At 35.8% G+C, this 15,471-nt stretch overlaps 1 protein-coding gene across 16 annotated transcripts in view; it reads right to left on the bottom strand.

The window, feature by feature from the left end:
- Positions 1 to 5,226: 5,226 nt before the first annotated feature.
- Positions 5,227 to 15,471, bottom strand: part of Kdm6a (lysine demethylase 6A) — a 59,049-nt gene continuing 48,804 nt past the window's right edge. For 8 of the 16 annotated variants that reach the window (XM_052170417.1, XM_052170411.1, XM_052170415.1 and 5 more), the window contains 3 exons: positions 9,781 to 9,907; positions 7,148 to 7,318; positions 5,227 to 6,112 (listed from right to left, as the gene is read on the bottom strand). In XM_052170417.1, coding sequence (XP_052026377.1) covers positions 6,083 to 6,112; positions 7,148 to 7,318; positions 9,781 to 9,907 — 328 coding nt within the window. In that variant the 3' untranslated portion in view covers positions 5,227 to 6,082. Of the gene's footprint in view, positions 6,113 to 7,130; positions 7,319 to 9,780; positions 9,908 to 15,471 lie in introns of all 16 variants that reach the window. The other 8 variants (XM_052170405.1, XM_052170418.1, XM_052170414.1 and 5 more) reach the window with 1 other exon arrangement.

The raw sequence follows: 15,471 nt of genomic DNA on the forward strand, positions 1-15,471 counted from the left end.
GAACTGTTTATACTTTGTTTCTTTGGTTTGGTTTTTTTTTGTTTTTTTTTTTCCGAGACAGGGTTTCTCTGTGTAGCCCTGGCTGTCCTGGAACTCACTCTGTAGACCAGGCTGGCCTCTAACTCAGAAATCTGCCTGCCTCTGCCTCCCAAGTGCTGGGATTACAGGCGTGCGCCACCATTGCCCGACTATGTTTATGCTTTTTATTCAGCACTGCCACCTCTTTCTTGATTCCCAATGTCTTCCTCTCTCTTTTGTTACCCTGGCTCTTCTCGAAATCTCTAACCTGAAGTCTTAAACCACATCTTGGAACTTTTGCTATTCATTATAAGATACATCAAAAAGTATTAGGAAAAAAGTCTTTGCATATACCTGAAAGGGAAAAATATATATAAAAGGCAAGAAAAGGTGTGAACTGGAAATAACAGCTAGCTACATATGCCTGTAATCCAAGTATGTGGAAGGTGAAAACAGGAGTCAAAATCAATGGGTTAAAATCTAAAGTAAAATGTTGTTGAGGATAGAGTATTTGTGTGAAGTCACACACACACACACACACACAACTACTCAGAAAGTTAAAAGTATGGTAGAAACATCTTGTGAGCCATTTGTCAAATATGCATTTATTTTCATGCTGTGTACTGCTGGTGCCAAAGTGTGTATGTGGATACCAAAGGTTAATGTCCACCATCTTCCTTTATTACTCTCCATCATATTTTTTCAGAGAGGGCATTTCACTGAACCTGGAGTTTACTGATCACTGGAGGCACAGATGCCAATCTGTTGTTCTTTTATGTAGGTGATGAGGGATCTCTCCAGGAGGTAATACTTCTAGTCATAGTGAATAGCTATACCACACACACCAAGTTAAAAAATGGCAAAAGAACAAGTTATTTTAGAGAACATGCTGATATTCACCTTTGGTGAAGAGTATGGATGGACAAGGCAGCTTCTAGACTCTAGGACATTGGTACTACTCCATTTCTTTACATAACTGGTGGCTTAAATGTGTGCTCACTCTGTAGTAACTCATCAAGGTGTACTGCCACTGTTTGTGCGCTTTATGTAGGGTAATCTAAGTGTTGGGGTTTTGTCTAAGCTCCACCCCACACCTACTTGGCAATAGCCAGGTATGCCCTGCCCCAGAGATCTGGCCCACTATAAGAGGGGCTACTTGCCCCTCCTCGCGCTCTTTGCTCTCCCACATTCTCTCACCTCTTTGCCCCTGGGGCTCCCCCCCCCCCCCCCCACGTGGTCATGGCTGGCCTCCACTCCACTCTCTCTATTCTCTCTTTCTATTCTCTCCCTACCTCTAACTCCCATCCCCTACTCTGAATAAACTCTATTCTATACTATGCCTGTGTGTGTGTGATCCCTCAGAAGAGGTGCCCAGGCAAGGGCCTGTCTGGACACCTTCCCCCACGCCGCCTAGCCACTCTCCCCTAACCCCCTATCCTCTCCCCTTTTAAGCCCCTTCACTAAGACATAAAATAATTAAGATTTGAATTGGGAAGGAAAGTATATGGGTAAAACAGTAATAGAGAAAAAGAGGAGAAAGAAGAGGAAGAAAAAACAGCAGCAGTAGTAGCAGCAAATGGGGATAGGGTTGGCAGAAAAACTTAAAAGGGAGGTAAGTTTCCTGGTCTTCCTAGGTTCACACAGAACTCTTCTAAGGCCTAGGATTCATGCAATTTTCTTGCAGCCAACTGGCCTTTTCTGGAAATGGAGATAAGACTAGGAGAATTCTAATGGATGCACTAAAAACACAATCTGATTTAGTATGACATATGGCAAAATAATTTACAGGTTGATCAATACAGAGAACATGAATCAATCAGTAGTGACCCCAAGGTGCGGGTAGGGGAGGTTAGACGAGACAAAATAACTACATGCGATAAACATATTTAAAATTGTAATGAACAGCATGGACTAAAGTTAATAAACTGGTACTATGATAGGGACAGAGATCTTAGTTACCCTTTAAAAAGTACTATGTACAAAAGGATGCATGTAATTATATTACCTGTACGCATATCATAATATATTGGGGAAAAATTCAGGGGGACTGGGGAGATGTTTTGATGGACGAATACTTAGAGTCCAAGCATGAGATTCTGAATCTTTTGCATGCACATAAAGACAAGAATAACTATATGTGTCTGTAAGTAGAACATTTTGTGAGGCAGAGACAGATAAATCATGAGAGCCTGCTGGCCAATCAGTTAGCCAAAAGCAGCAACCTTCAAGTCAACGGGAGACCCTGTCTCAAAGCAGTAAGGCAGAAAGTGACTTGAGATCTCAATGTGTCACACACACACACACACACCCACCCTACTTGGAATTTACCTATAGAGCTTGTACTTTCAAATCTTGGATGACCTATAGTCTTTTTAGATGAAAACTTCTGATGCATATTATGGATTCACTTTTTCCTCCTTTTCTTTTAAAGTAAGTATATTGTACTTGGGCATTTTTGAAGGAAAGTATATTTTGGAGGATTGCATTATATTAAACACCTTTTAAATGCTATTTTTAGTTATGAATTATATGTATGTATGTATGTATGTATGTATGTATGTATGTATGTATACACATGTGAGTACATGTGCTTGTGGAGTCCTAAAGAAGGTATCAAATCTCCTGGACCTGGATGGTCTTTAAAATGTGAAGTTCAAGCCTGCATCATCTCTTCCTTCTGAACTTTAGAAACATCTATTTGCAATGCAAAGAAGACAAAAAAGGCAATAAATGTAGGCATGGTAGTGTAAACTTGGAATCTTGGTGCTCAGGAGGTAAGAGGTCATGAGTTCAAAGTCAATATAAGAAATATAGTGCAGAATACTAATGAACAGGCAGTAAGAGCACTGTAAACTCACTGATCTTTAGCTTAAATCTAATAGATGGTTTCACATTAATTACAAGATGAAATGCAAACATCGACTATGGCAAGAAAAGCTTTCCAATGTTGAGTCCTTAGCTCTTTTCAAACTGTCTTTTGCCATTCCTTCAACCACAGCCACATTTGGAATTCCCAAATCATCTTGTCCTGTTAGGTATGACGATGCTAAAATGCATGCCACAATGTCACTCCTGCTACTTGATATCTCCTCTAGGTTCCCAGGATGTATTTATATAATCCCCTGCCTAGATGTATATAAAAAGGCCAGAAAGCAGGAATTAATCAGATTTTACTCATGGGCAGGACAAATATGTGGAATAAATGAAAATCCACATAACTTTATGGCAGGACCTATGTGTATCCCGTCCATCAGACACACAATAAAAATAGTGTTTCCTATCTAGGAGACTCATTTCACGCTACTACATTCTTTGACCCTTAATTTTGATTCTTCAATTACTAGTACTTTGAAAGGTCCTAATTATCAGTTCATTGTTTTGAAAATGTGACTTTGGTTTTATTTTAAAATGTAAACCTAGGATTTTGTATTAATTTAACTTAAATAATAGGTTAGGCAAATCTAATTGCAATATATATTGATGCTCATTAAGAGTAACTTTTAATCAGTGCCAATGAGAAAACCATTTTGCTGGCACTTTGGATCAACATCTGCTTTGTTATTTATATATTATGGAATGAGCTTCTTTCTCTGAAAAATGTATGTGCTACGATGTAAATTTATTTCATTATTAATCCATCTGGATACTGTGTGACTTAATGGCCTTACCTATGTAAACAGTAAAAAACAAAACAAAACTACCGTCTAAAACCTAAAAAATGCAAATCATAAAGGCTGTTAGTTGAAGTAAAGCTGTTTACAAAAACCTTCATTCATCTATTTGAGAATAATATCGACTTGAGTTCTACTTCCTATCTCCATATTTCTATTTTTACTTATTCAGAGACTAAGTTCCTAAGCAAGCATTAATCTTGTTATATTTATTCAAATGTGGATTACATAAATTTCTCTTATATAGATGTAAGACAACATATTCATCTTGACAAAAAATTAACCTTAACAAAAATCACACAAAAGATATGTCAGTAAGACAAACTAGAATAAAGTAAGAACAGTTGGGTGTAGTTTTGTTCCTTTAAGATTGGCTTAGAATTTTTGTTCACAAAAGTGTTACCTCCTTATTTCATTCTGTTGGACTTTCTGGATAGCTTATTTTCACAAATTAACCATTTAAAATATTTGTAGTTAAACATCTGGATCAGTATTTGGATAAATGATTTAGAATGAAGGCTTCCTAAAATGATAAGAAATGAATGCCTACTGACATTTAATGCTTACTAAATTATTAACCAACTGAATTAAATATTTCTGTACTTTCAGTCCTTGAATTACTCTAAGACATACTCTAAAAATTATCTGAAAGATAATGTATTCAGCATGATAGTCCAGCAATAAGACTAGGGATTCTCTTCAGTCATATGAACCAACCAACCCACCCACCCACCCACCCACTCTTTACTTACAGCATTCTCTATGCTTCTTTCCTATTTTTGTGGAAAATTCTTAATAAGTATATTCTAAAATAAAAATGTGTTCCAAAGTACTTCAGAAAATGGAGGTACGAATGGAAGGTGCCATTATTAAACAAGTGAAATCCTAGCATTAACTAGCAGTAATCTGTGAATGGTAATATGAACCAATATATTTTCTGGCGATATGGAATTTGTAGTTACCCATTCCACTGTCATGCATGCAGAAAGGCATAAGATTTCAAAATTACCTAACATTTAAAAATAAGCCTCTTAATTAATTTGCTTTCTAAAACAGGGCCCTTCATCCTGAAAAAATTTTCCCCATAAAAGAATGCTGAGTCAGGTACAGGATTTGAAAAGCCCGTGTTAAAACTCCCTTTAAAATTCTAAGTTCAGTCACTACTTGTTTTCTATTATACTACATTTGGCAGATTTTTTTTCTTTTATTTGTCTGTAATTGCAGTAGGTGCAATTTAACAATAAACCAGTCTGACATTTTAGGTCTTGCAGATACATACCATATATATTTCTTTAAAAATAATCATACTTTTTGTAAGCAATACTTTACAGTAGACACCTCAAAAAATCTACCATAGATGTGAGACTTAAAACAAGAAAAATTCAAGTTCTAAATCTTTATACATATATATCTAGATTTCTATATATATTATATATACAGATATAAGTATATATAAAATATATATAATCAGATTTGAAAAGTGAACAAAAATTGGGCACTGTACATAAATTCTTTTTAAAACTCAAACAATAGAAAACTCTTTAAACATTAAACAATTTTAATAAAAGTTTCTGTACAAGGCTAAGCAGTTTTATTTACACATAGAAAATGTAATAGGAGTAGTGTTTGAAATTACAGAACTCCTTAAAATTTCAATGGCAGGTAAATCTGGAAAAAATAACAGCATTCCATTCACAAATATTTTCAGGCAATAAATATGTATTTATAAATAGTGTAAATTTACATCAAGATTAGAAACAAAAATCACAATTCTGAAGTTTATTTCTTAGTCTATGTGCAATCCATTATCTTTGTGACTTTGCTGTTAATTAATTTTTTAAATGTTTTATTTGGGAAACAAAAGTATAACCATTATGGTTTCAAATCAAGACAGAAAATCATAAAAGCAGTAAAAAAGTTTCTTACTTAACTTTCCACATTAAAAAAAAGAAGTTGACCAAAGAAAGACTAAATATTGCTAACTACCTTACAAAGAAATGACCAGCTAGGCTAGTATTTTTTTTCCCCAAGGAAAATTCTGAAAGGGAAAAGATGGGTGAAAACAAATTGATTAGCACAGAAATGGAGAAATATAAAAGAGGTTGTCTTCAAGTCAGTAGTCTGTATGATGTCGCCAGTTTTGTCAGATATATACAAAACGTGGAAATTATTATTCATTTTTCTCTGAAGTTCAGCTAATTAGCTTTATGAGAGTCCTGGCATAGGAGCAGTGCTCTCCTGTCCAGTTGGTTGACACTCCACACTTGGAAGGTTGCATAGACACAGTTTTCAGCCAGCAGCCTTACGAGATAGCTACAAAAAGCAGTGGTGCAGAATTGGGTTATTTCCTGAATAGCAGAAAAGGTCTCATGTTTAATGTCCATGGAACAATATCAAGATGAGGCGGATGGTAATGGAGGAGCCTGGAAATAAAAGCAAGGTAGACTGTTTTGATATACTCATTTGTTAGTTGTGCTCCTTGATTCACAGCTACAAATATATATGTTGGTTTATGAAACTGTTAAAGTTCAACAGCCTTGCTACGCAACGCAACAGTACAACTTTCCTTCTGATCTCCTACCTGGCCACCTTTAGTAGGAATTGTTTACCATCTTTCAATTTACTTTGCCTCCAAAATCTTTTGGAATATTATTTAGTTTATCACTTTTCATACATCGCTTTCTTTGACAAGGCTTTACAAAAATAATTTATCAAATTAATTACAATTTTACTAGTGACTGCCTTCAGGGATCTATCTAAGGCAGGCAATTATATATATTGTAAATTCAAGGTAATTTTCTTTTTTCTTGAAGCAATCTTGGAGACCATCCAAATGAAAATATCAGGAGCTATTAAAAAACTAGGTTTTGATTACATATATGTAGAAAGTATTGGGGAAGAAAAGAAAATTTCATAAATTATGTCTGTAGTTCTATTCAAATCTGCTTTGAGTGAAATGCTTCCCATATCTGCTGCTTGCAATGAAAAACACTATGATTTGTGATTAACACTTGAATTTTATAAGGTTATAACACATGCCAGGAAGTTAGGCACTACTAAAATAACTCCCACGAGCCAGTACATAATTTTAAACAAATTCAATTATCCCTAAAAACAGAAGTATATTTCAAAGCACACTCATGCTAATTTATTTTGTAGGCACTATTTAAACAAACATTTCATCAGCCAAGATGAAACAATTTAAAAATTATGATAGCACTGTAAAACATAGTTTTAAAAATCATTTTTAGGTTGGTCTCTCCAAGAAGCAAGGCAAAAGTGGTATGTCAAATTTATAGTAGTAATTACTTGGAAAAGGTGATAGAAGCAATATAAATATACTCTCATGAAATATCTTGATAAGCCAAAAATTTCATTACCTCCTATTTATCAGGTGGCAGAGCAAACACTAATTCCTCCCAACTGATCTAATGTACTCACATGTTGATTTCACTTACTAATGTAAATTGGTCATAGACTTGCATCAGATCCTCCATTTTGTACTGTTCTAGCACCACAAAATTTTCCAGATTCCCACTTGTTTTTCGTGCACAATCTTGGCAATGTACTATGTAGGTCTTTCGAGAATTACTCTCATTAGTGACAAAAAGCAGATCAAAAACCTCCACCTGTTTTATACAAATGAAAAATGGGGTCAATAGACATGATGGTGTTTATTGTACTGCTTCTATGTTATCATAGTCATCTACTTGATTTCAGTATTTATAAGTAGATTTGGTAAAGCCTATAACTGAATCTGGTAAGTATTTGATAATTGTCTTTTGGGTTTGCCATAAAGGGCTTTTTTTTTTTTTTTTTTTTAAGGATTTATTTATTATATGTAAGTACACTGTAGCTGTCTTCAGACACACCAGAAGAGGGCATCAGATCTCTTTAAGGATGGTTGTGAGCCACCATGTGGGTGCTGGGATTTGAACTCATAACCTTTGGAAGAGCAGTCGGTGCTCTTACCCACTGAGCCATCTCTCCAGCCCCAGTCATCTACTTGAAAAGAACTGTACAGTTAAAGATCAGGGGAGCAGGTGTGTGAGACTTAAAATGTTTACATACTGTATCAAACCCCAAGACATTAGAGTAATCATATTTAGGTGAGTGAAAGAAGGGAATGGTATAACCCTGACAATTCTGATAGAATATAACTAAAAATTTTAATAAATACCAGTTTATTTTAATTTTAAATCAAAACATTAGTATACAATCTGTCAAGTGATCACTATTTTCCTTGCATGTCTCCTTGACAGAATCCATCACAGGCAACGATATAGACTGAGCTCTTTAAATACAAAGACTGTATTCATATTTGCACTGTCAGAGCATGTCATAGTACCTAATGGTCACTCAAACCTCAAAATACACCTGTGAAATGAATGAATATAATCTGATTATTTTACAGATGAGGAAACTAGCAAGTGACAGTATTTGTTATAAGCTTTATGTTAAAAGTAAGATTTTTAGAAACATTAGAAATATTATATCTGTCTTGAAGTAAAATATCATTGTGGTATAGGACTCATCCTCAGATATTTTCCAAGGTATAAGACACATTTATTTCCTCATTAATTTCCTCTGACTATTTTATACACCACTAAAATAGCCAATGAATGCAATCATTTAAAATTAAAGTCAACAACAGAATTACCAAAGTTCAAAGTTTGGAACAGATCATCAAAGCCCCCATCTGTAATTTATCCTTAAACTTTCTCAAGGATAGGAAACTATCAATAAGAATGAGCTAATTCAAAATTCCAGAGTTGACCATATTTCTCATTATCATTAATGGGCAACATGACCCTAAAGAATGGAGCTAGAAAATCTGTCAGCATTCTTCAACTTGTCCCTCATTTCTACCTTTTTATAAGTTACCTAGTGATTTTCATCTCTAGATCTGTGTCTTGAGACTCCTTTGGGGGTTGAATGACCCTTTCAGAGGGGCTGCCTAAGACCATCAGAAAACATATATACATTACAATTCATAACAGTTGCAAAATTACAGTTAAGGTTGGAGGTCACCGCAACATGAGAAACTATACTAGTCCTCACAGCATAAGGAAGGTTGAAAAAAATTTATTTTAAAATTCCTGTACCATTGTAACAATCCTTTGCCATGTCCTAGTCTAGCATATGTGGCAAAGGAATTAACTCTCACAAGAGTGTTGTGATGTATCTAATTTTCTCTATCCTTTCCATTTCTTTTGTCTGAAATAGACATACTATCTTTGTTGACTTCTCAAATGTTTCTGGTGGATTCAATAACTTTGGAATAAATATCACATTATTTGAAAGCTTCAGGATACATCAAAAGCTGCACGTCACCTAGATTTTATGAAAAGAATCTTTACAGTCAGTATTAGCCACACGGGACTAATTAATCTTTTTTCTAAAGCCATTCCATTCCTCCACTCATGGTACTCCTGACAGTCAACCTGTATTCTCACTATAGTTTGTATATAACCTACTAAAATAACACTCATCCTTCAAGAGAGGGCTAAAGCTATGGATTTGTTGTTTTCGTAAGTTCTTATTGCCAATAACAGAAAGGAAAATAAAACTACAACAATTATTTCTCTCTCCTGCATTTTTCTACTAAGCCCAGCTTCATACTCATTACAATCTGATGTGCATTACTTATTTATTGAATGTAATTTATTGTCTCCAAATAGACTTCAAGTTTCTCAGACCAGCTATCACTTTGTTGTTGTTTCCCTTGCAAGCCTTAGCCACAGCAGAAGATTGACAAGTCAATTGAGAACTCCACCAGAGAACTGAACACTGAAGCCCATGGGCTACACCAAACTCAACCCAGTTTATTGGCATCTGTATACATCTAGATTGCTCCTAGTCTAAAATGTCCCAACTTTCCTTGTTGGTAATGATCTAACAGCCAAATGACTCTATAATAAATAGATACTATTAAGGTAAACAACTAATAAGATATGACACCATTAAATATTAATATCTGATGAGAAAATATTAAAACTATACAATGCTAATCAAAGTAAAATGCATTACAAAAATATATGAAAAAAACAAAACTTTTTATAAACAATTGTGGGCAAGAAAACTGACTTACCTCACAAATGCTACAATAATGAGCTGGTTCTTCTTTTGTCCGCCCATGCCATATGATCTCTTTTCCTGCAGCAATTAGAGCTTCCCTCAACGTCTGACATTGCTTCAGTGTTCTCAGAAGACAATATCTAATATAGGAGAAAATTACTCATTGCTAGCAGCCAAATATTACATACTTTTCAGCTAAGAGACATACCAATTAGAAATAATGCCAAGAGATTTGCTTCTAACATCCATTTTCCTTTTGCTGTAATATTGTGCTCTCCACTCCCAGATTATTTTTGGAATCTGCTACCTAAAGATTGCATATACCTCACTATGTATTTGAAAATGGAATCAAACTGTGGCAATTAATCAATTCCACCTCAGCCATCCAACTGCTGAGATAAATAGGTGTGAGCTACCATGCTCAGCTCATTTGTCAAGTTTTCAGGTATATTTAGATTAAAAAAATAGGATAAGGACTGGAGAAATGGCTCAGTGGTTAAGAGCACTGACTGCTCTTCTGGAGGTTCTGAGTTCCCAGCAACCACATGGTGGTTTATAACCATCTGTAATGGGATACAATTGCCTTCTTTTGGGGTGTCTGATAACAGCTACAGTATACCCATATAAGGAAGGAAGGAAGGAAGGAAGGAAGGAAGGAAGGAAGGAAGGAAGGAAGGAAGGAAGGAAGGAAGGAGAGAGAGAGAGAGAGAGAGAAAGAGAGAAAGAGAGAAAGAGAGAAAGAGAGAGAGAAAGAAAGAAAGAAAGAAAGAAAGAAAGAAAGAAAGAAAGGAAGGAAGGAAGGAAGGAAGGAAGGAAGGAAGGAAGGAAGGAAGGAAGGAAGGAAGGAAGGAAGGAAGGAAGGAAGGAAGAAAGAACAAATGATCAACAGCTCCAAGGATGACAACATCAAGTCATTTACTGTTGAAATCAACATAAAGGTCTTACTATGTAAAATTCTCCTTGTTTGAGTTATTAACGTGGGTTCTTATCTGGCCAAATCAATTAACCTCTCCAAGAGTCACCCTCCCCACCCTGTCTTTAGTCAGGGGTTGAAATTCTAGATATGAACACTTATGATTCTAGGTAGGCAGAGAGGCACATCATCTCTAGTCACACTACCTAAAGACTTATTAACAGCATCATCTTGCTTTTTTAACTACCATGAGCAAAGAATAATTTATAAATTCATTAACTACAAGATACAAAAACCTGGTTTGACAATTGCAGAAGAAAAATAGACATGTGTTTCTTCATTCTAACTTAAGATGACATAGTAGAATCCATTTATAGTAGATTTTACAACTCAACATTTGTCATAATTTATACCTTTTTTAATTTTTAAAATTTGTGCTGATTTTCCTAGTTTGCTATCATTATTTGGAACTGATAAATTCTCACTCTCCTGTAAATCTTTTTTCTTTTTATTTATTTTTTGATTTTTTTTTCTAAATTCTTTGTTTACATTCCAAATGTTTTCCCCTTTCCCAGTTCCCCCCTCCCCATATGTCCCATAAGCCCTCTTCTCTCCACCCATTTTCCAATCACCTCCCTCCTTTTTCTCTGTCCTGGTACTCCCCTACAATGCTGGATCAAGCCTTTCCAGGATCAGGGCCCTCTCCTTACTTTTTCATGGGAGTAATTTGATAACAATGTGAGATGGTACAACCACTATGAAAATCAGTCTGGCTGTTCCTCAGAAAACTGGACATAACACTTCCGGAGGACCCTGCTATACCTCTCCTGGGTATATACCCAGAGGATTCCCAGGCATGCAATAAGGACACATGTTCCATTATGTTCATAGCAGCCCTATTTATAATAGCCAGAAGCTAGAAAGAACCCACATGCCCCTCAAAGGAGGAATGGATACAGAAAATGTGGTATATTTACACAATGGAATACTACTCAGCAATTAGAAACAATGAATTTACAAAATTTTTAGGCAAATGGTTGGATCTGTAAAATAACATCCTAAGTGAAATAACCCAATCACAAAAGAATATACATGGAATGCAATCACTGATAAGTGGATATTAATTAGCCCAGAAACTCTCAATACCCAAGACACAATTAGCATATCAAATGACTCTCCTGTAAATCTTACTGCTCACTCAGGTTTTCCATTTGAACTGAGTGGCTGAACTAGATGACTCAGACAAGCGATTTGAAAGAAATGGTTCATCAACTGAGTATCATCTGGACAGCAAAAGTCTTATCTATGCTATTTTCTATCTTGCTGCCATGTACAGTTGGTGGTCAATTGTTCTTGAGTGTCAAACAATTAAAATTCAAGATAATTGTATATTTATCTTCAACTTATCCATAAATATTAATCCTTGGGAGGCATAACTTAATACATATATAATACAACCTAACTATATTAATAAATAACAATTTCAACTTTAGGGTTGCAGGCTTTCTTTAAGGATCATATTCCAAGAAATTCACTGAATTTGCTTTTTAAAATTTTTGAATGTTTAACTTATTTAAAAAAACCTAATGCTTTAGGCTGTGTTTACAAGTCAAACATAAAGCAGTTGTCGGAGAGTAAGAATATACATGTATATACTTAGAGTAAATACTGTTATCATTGCAACTAAAAACTTTTATCATTGTAAGATTTAAGACCATGCCTTTGGCTCCTGCTGCTTACTATCTTCTCTCCTTGTGTCCCACAGTCCACTTCTAAAGGCATGCTCAAGTGCTACATGAAGAACTTCTAAATAGCATTTTCCCCTCTGAGAATGCTTAAATTTTACTATTATTATTATTATTATTTATAATTTAATTTTTTTTTACAGTCCCGACTTTATTCTTCTCCCTGTCCACTCTCCTGTTCCGCATCCCATCCCACCCCCCAATCCCTGTCTCCAAGAGGATGTCCAAGCTTAAAGAGTCAGATGCAGATATTTACACACAACCAATAGACAGAAGCTGCTGACCCCTGTGGATGATTTAGCGAAAAGCTGGCAGAAGCTGAGGAGGAGGGAGACACCAAAGGAAGACCAGCAGTCTCAAATAACCTGGACCCCCTAGATCTCTCAGACACTGGACCACCAAACCAGGCAGCATATACCAGCTGATATGAAGCCTCCACCACATATACAGCAGAGGACTGCATGGTATAGACTCAGCCAGAGAAGATGCACCAAACCTTCAAGAGATTTGGAGTCCCAGAGAGTGGGAAGGTCTGGTGGGATGGGGGTGGGGGGCAGCATTTTCCTTCTTAAAGAAAATAATGCCTAAACTGCAGATATCTATGGTTGCAAATTCAACCATATTTCTGTACAGACAAAAAAATATAAAGAAATAGGTAGAAGAATGTATCTGATATTTCACTTGCATTATGCTAACATTAAGTTTCTTAATTGCTCTTTGTATTCCAAGTGGATGAAACCTGGGGCCTCAATACAACTGAATTTATATGGGGGAAATAAGGAGAACCACTAGATTAGTTGAATTATGATTTGTAAAACAGAGACCTCAAGCTTCTGCAATCTCATGCTATAGTCTTTCTCATGTCCTACTCTCACACCCTCTAAATCCCCCAATGTACCTGGACCCCGAAACACAGAGCCTTTAGTCTGTAAAGTATTATTTCAGTCTCTAGCCATAGAATGAACCTTTATCTCCAACTGCTTTGGTAATTTGGTTACAGTTAGAGAGGATGGCAGGAATAGTCTCTTTCTGCCATTATAGCTCTGTAATTTTTATTTTCTGTTGTAAGAGTCACAGAAAAACCTTAATTTTCTGACAATGTTAACAAACTACACGTTTCCATTTTGTACCACTGAAATTTTGTGTTCAGCAGCTGAAATAGGCAGTTTAGAAAGACAGTGAATAGGCTGAAACGTAGATGTGCCTTAACTGCAAATCAAGAGACTCAAGGAAAAGCCTCTTGGGAAGGTGTAGAAATATTATCCAGGGCTCAACAGTAACTAGTTTTTGATTAACCATAGATTTTTAATTCTATTTAGACATGTTATTAAATAGCCGCAAAAAAAAACCCAAAAAACAAACACATACACACAAAAACCAAAAACAACACATAAACAAAATCAAAGTTCTCCTTACCTTTCAATTTTAATAGGCCTACTAGACAGCAATTAAGATTTCATTTTACTAGTCCGGCAGTGGTAGCACACACCTTTAGTCCCAGCACTTGGGAGGCAGAGGCAAGTGGATTTCTGAGTTCGAGGCCAGCCTGGTCTACAGAGAAAGTACCAGGACATTTTTATTATTTCTCCAAAATATTTTTCAACTGAATCTTATCCATACAAACATATCACTTTTCAGATCTCTTGCTTGGTAATCTCTCCCTATTAGAGAGCATTACAACTTATGTCCTGCAAAAAAAGTAAATTCATCTTTATACCACTGGCTCTCAAAGAGTTATTTAATAGGTTTCAAACCTAACTATATTTAGCGACCAGAAACAAAATGTCAGGTAAATTTTAGAGATATTTGCAAAGATAATTTAAACTAAAGGTAAGAATTTTTAAGAAGTTATTGGATAGCCGGGCGGTGGTGGCGCACGCCTGTAATCCCAGCACTCTGGGAGGCAGAGGCAGGTGGATTTCTGAGTTCCAGGCCAGCCTGGTCTACAGAGTGAGCTCCAGGACAGCCAGGGCTACACAGAGAAACCCTGTCTCCCGGGGGGGGGGGGGGGGGGGGGGGGGTGTAGGGAGACAACATCCAAAAAAAAAAAAAAATAGGTATTGGATGATCACAAACTGTGAATGTTAAAGGGACTACTGTTAAGCAGGAATTATGAGTTAATTCCTTTTAAAAAATTGTTTCTAATTATAAACCCTACTCAACCCAAAATGTAATGAAACACTTTCCATCAAGATAGATGTTAGTTAACAGCATTTTTCCAACTGTAGTGTTTCATCAGTGATGGCTCATGCGTACAAATTGTTAGAACTCATGAGGGAGAGGCAGATGCAAGACCATTAAGGACTACATAGTAAGTTCAGGCCAGTCTGAGACACCGGGTCACATCCCATTTCAAAAACAAAAAGAATATTAGAAGGTAATTAAATTATGGGTATACAGAGAATGTGGTACCTAGTGTGTAAAAGTATCATAAGTACACTCATTACTTATTATGTTTTGGTTTTATTCTTTTTTTGTCTTCACAGATATAAATAAGTCGTGAGGCCAATTCTATAAAATACTCAAAAAGGTTTGATTAATTTTAACTTCACTCCCATGAAAATACACCAACATATTCTGTGATATGCATGCTGCTATCAGGTGTCTTTCTCAAATGGCTCTCCACCATATATTTTGGGACAGAGTCTCTCAATAAATCTGGAGTTCATCAATTCACCTTAGCTAGCTGGCCAATGAAATCCAGGGTTCTGCCTGCCTCTACCCCACAAGGACTGAGGTTATAGAAACCAGCTGTCACACCCAGCTTTTGATCCTCATGCTTGCACAGGGCAATTTATTGACTTAACCATTACCTCAGTCCTCATTTCTTACGTTCATATATATAAGAGAGAGTGACCAGAATATTTTTACCTTTTGCTAGTGAAATTTACACTATTACTTAAAAAGAACATGTTTGAAAATGACAATGCCATACATGGTCACTAGTAAAAATGTATTCAAATTAAGTTACCAGATAAGAATTTATACAAATGTAAAATGTTTAAAACAGCTAGAACAGGGGGAACAGCTATTTATAAGAAATTTA

Source organism: Apodemus sylvaticus, chromosome X (genome assembly GCF_947179515.1).
Source record: "Apodemus sylvaticus chromosome X, mApoSyl1.1, whole genome shotgun sequence".
In the NCBI taxonomy this organism is placed as follows: domain Eukaryota; kingdom Metazoa; phylum Chordata; class Mammalia; order Rodentia; family Muridae; genus Apodemus; species Apodemus sylvaticus.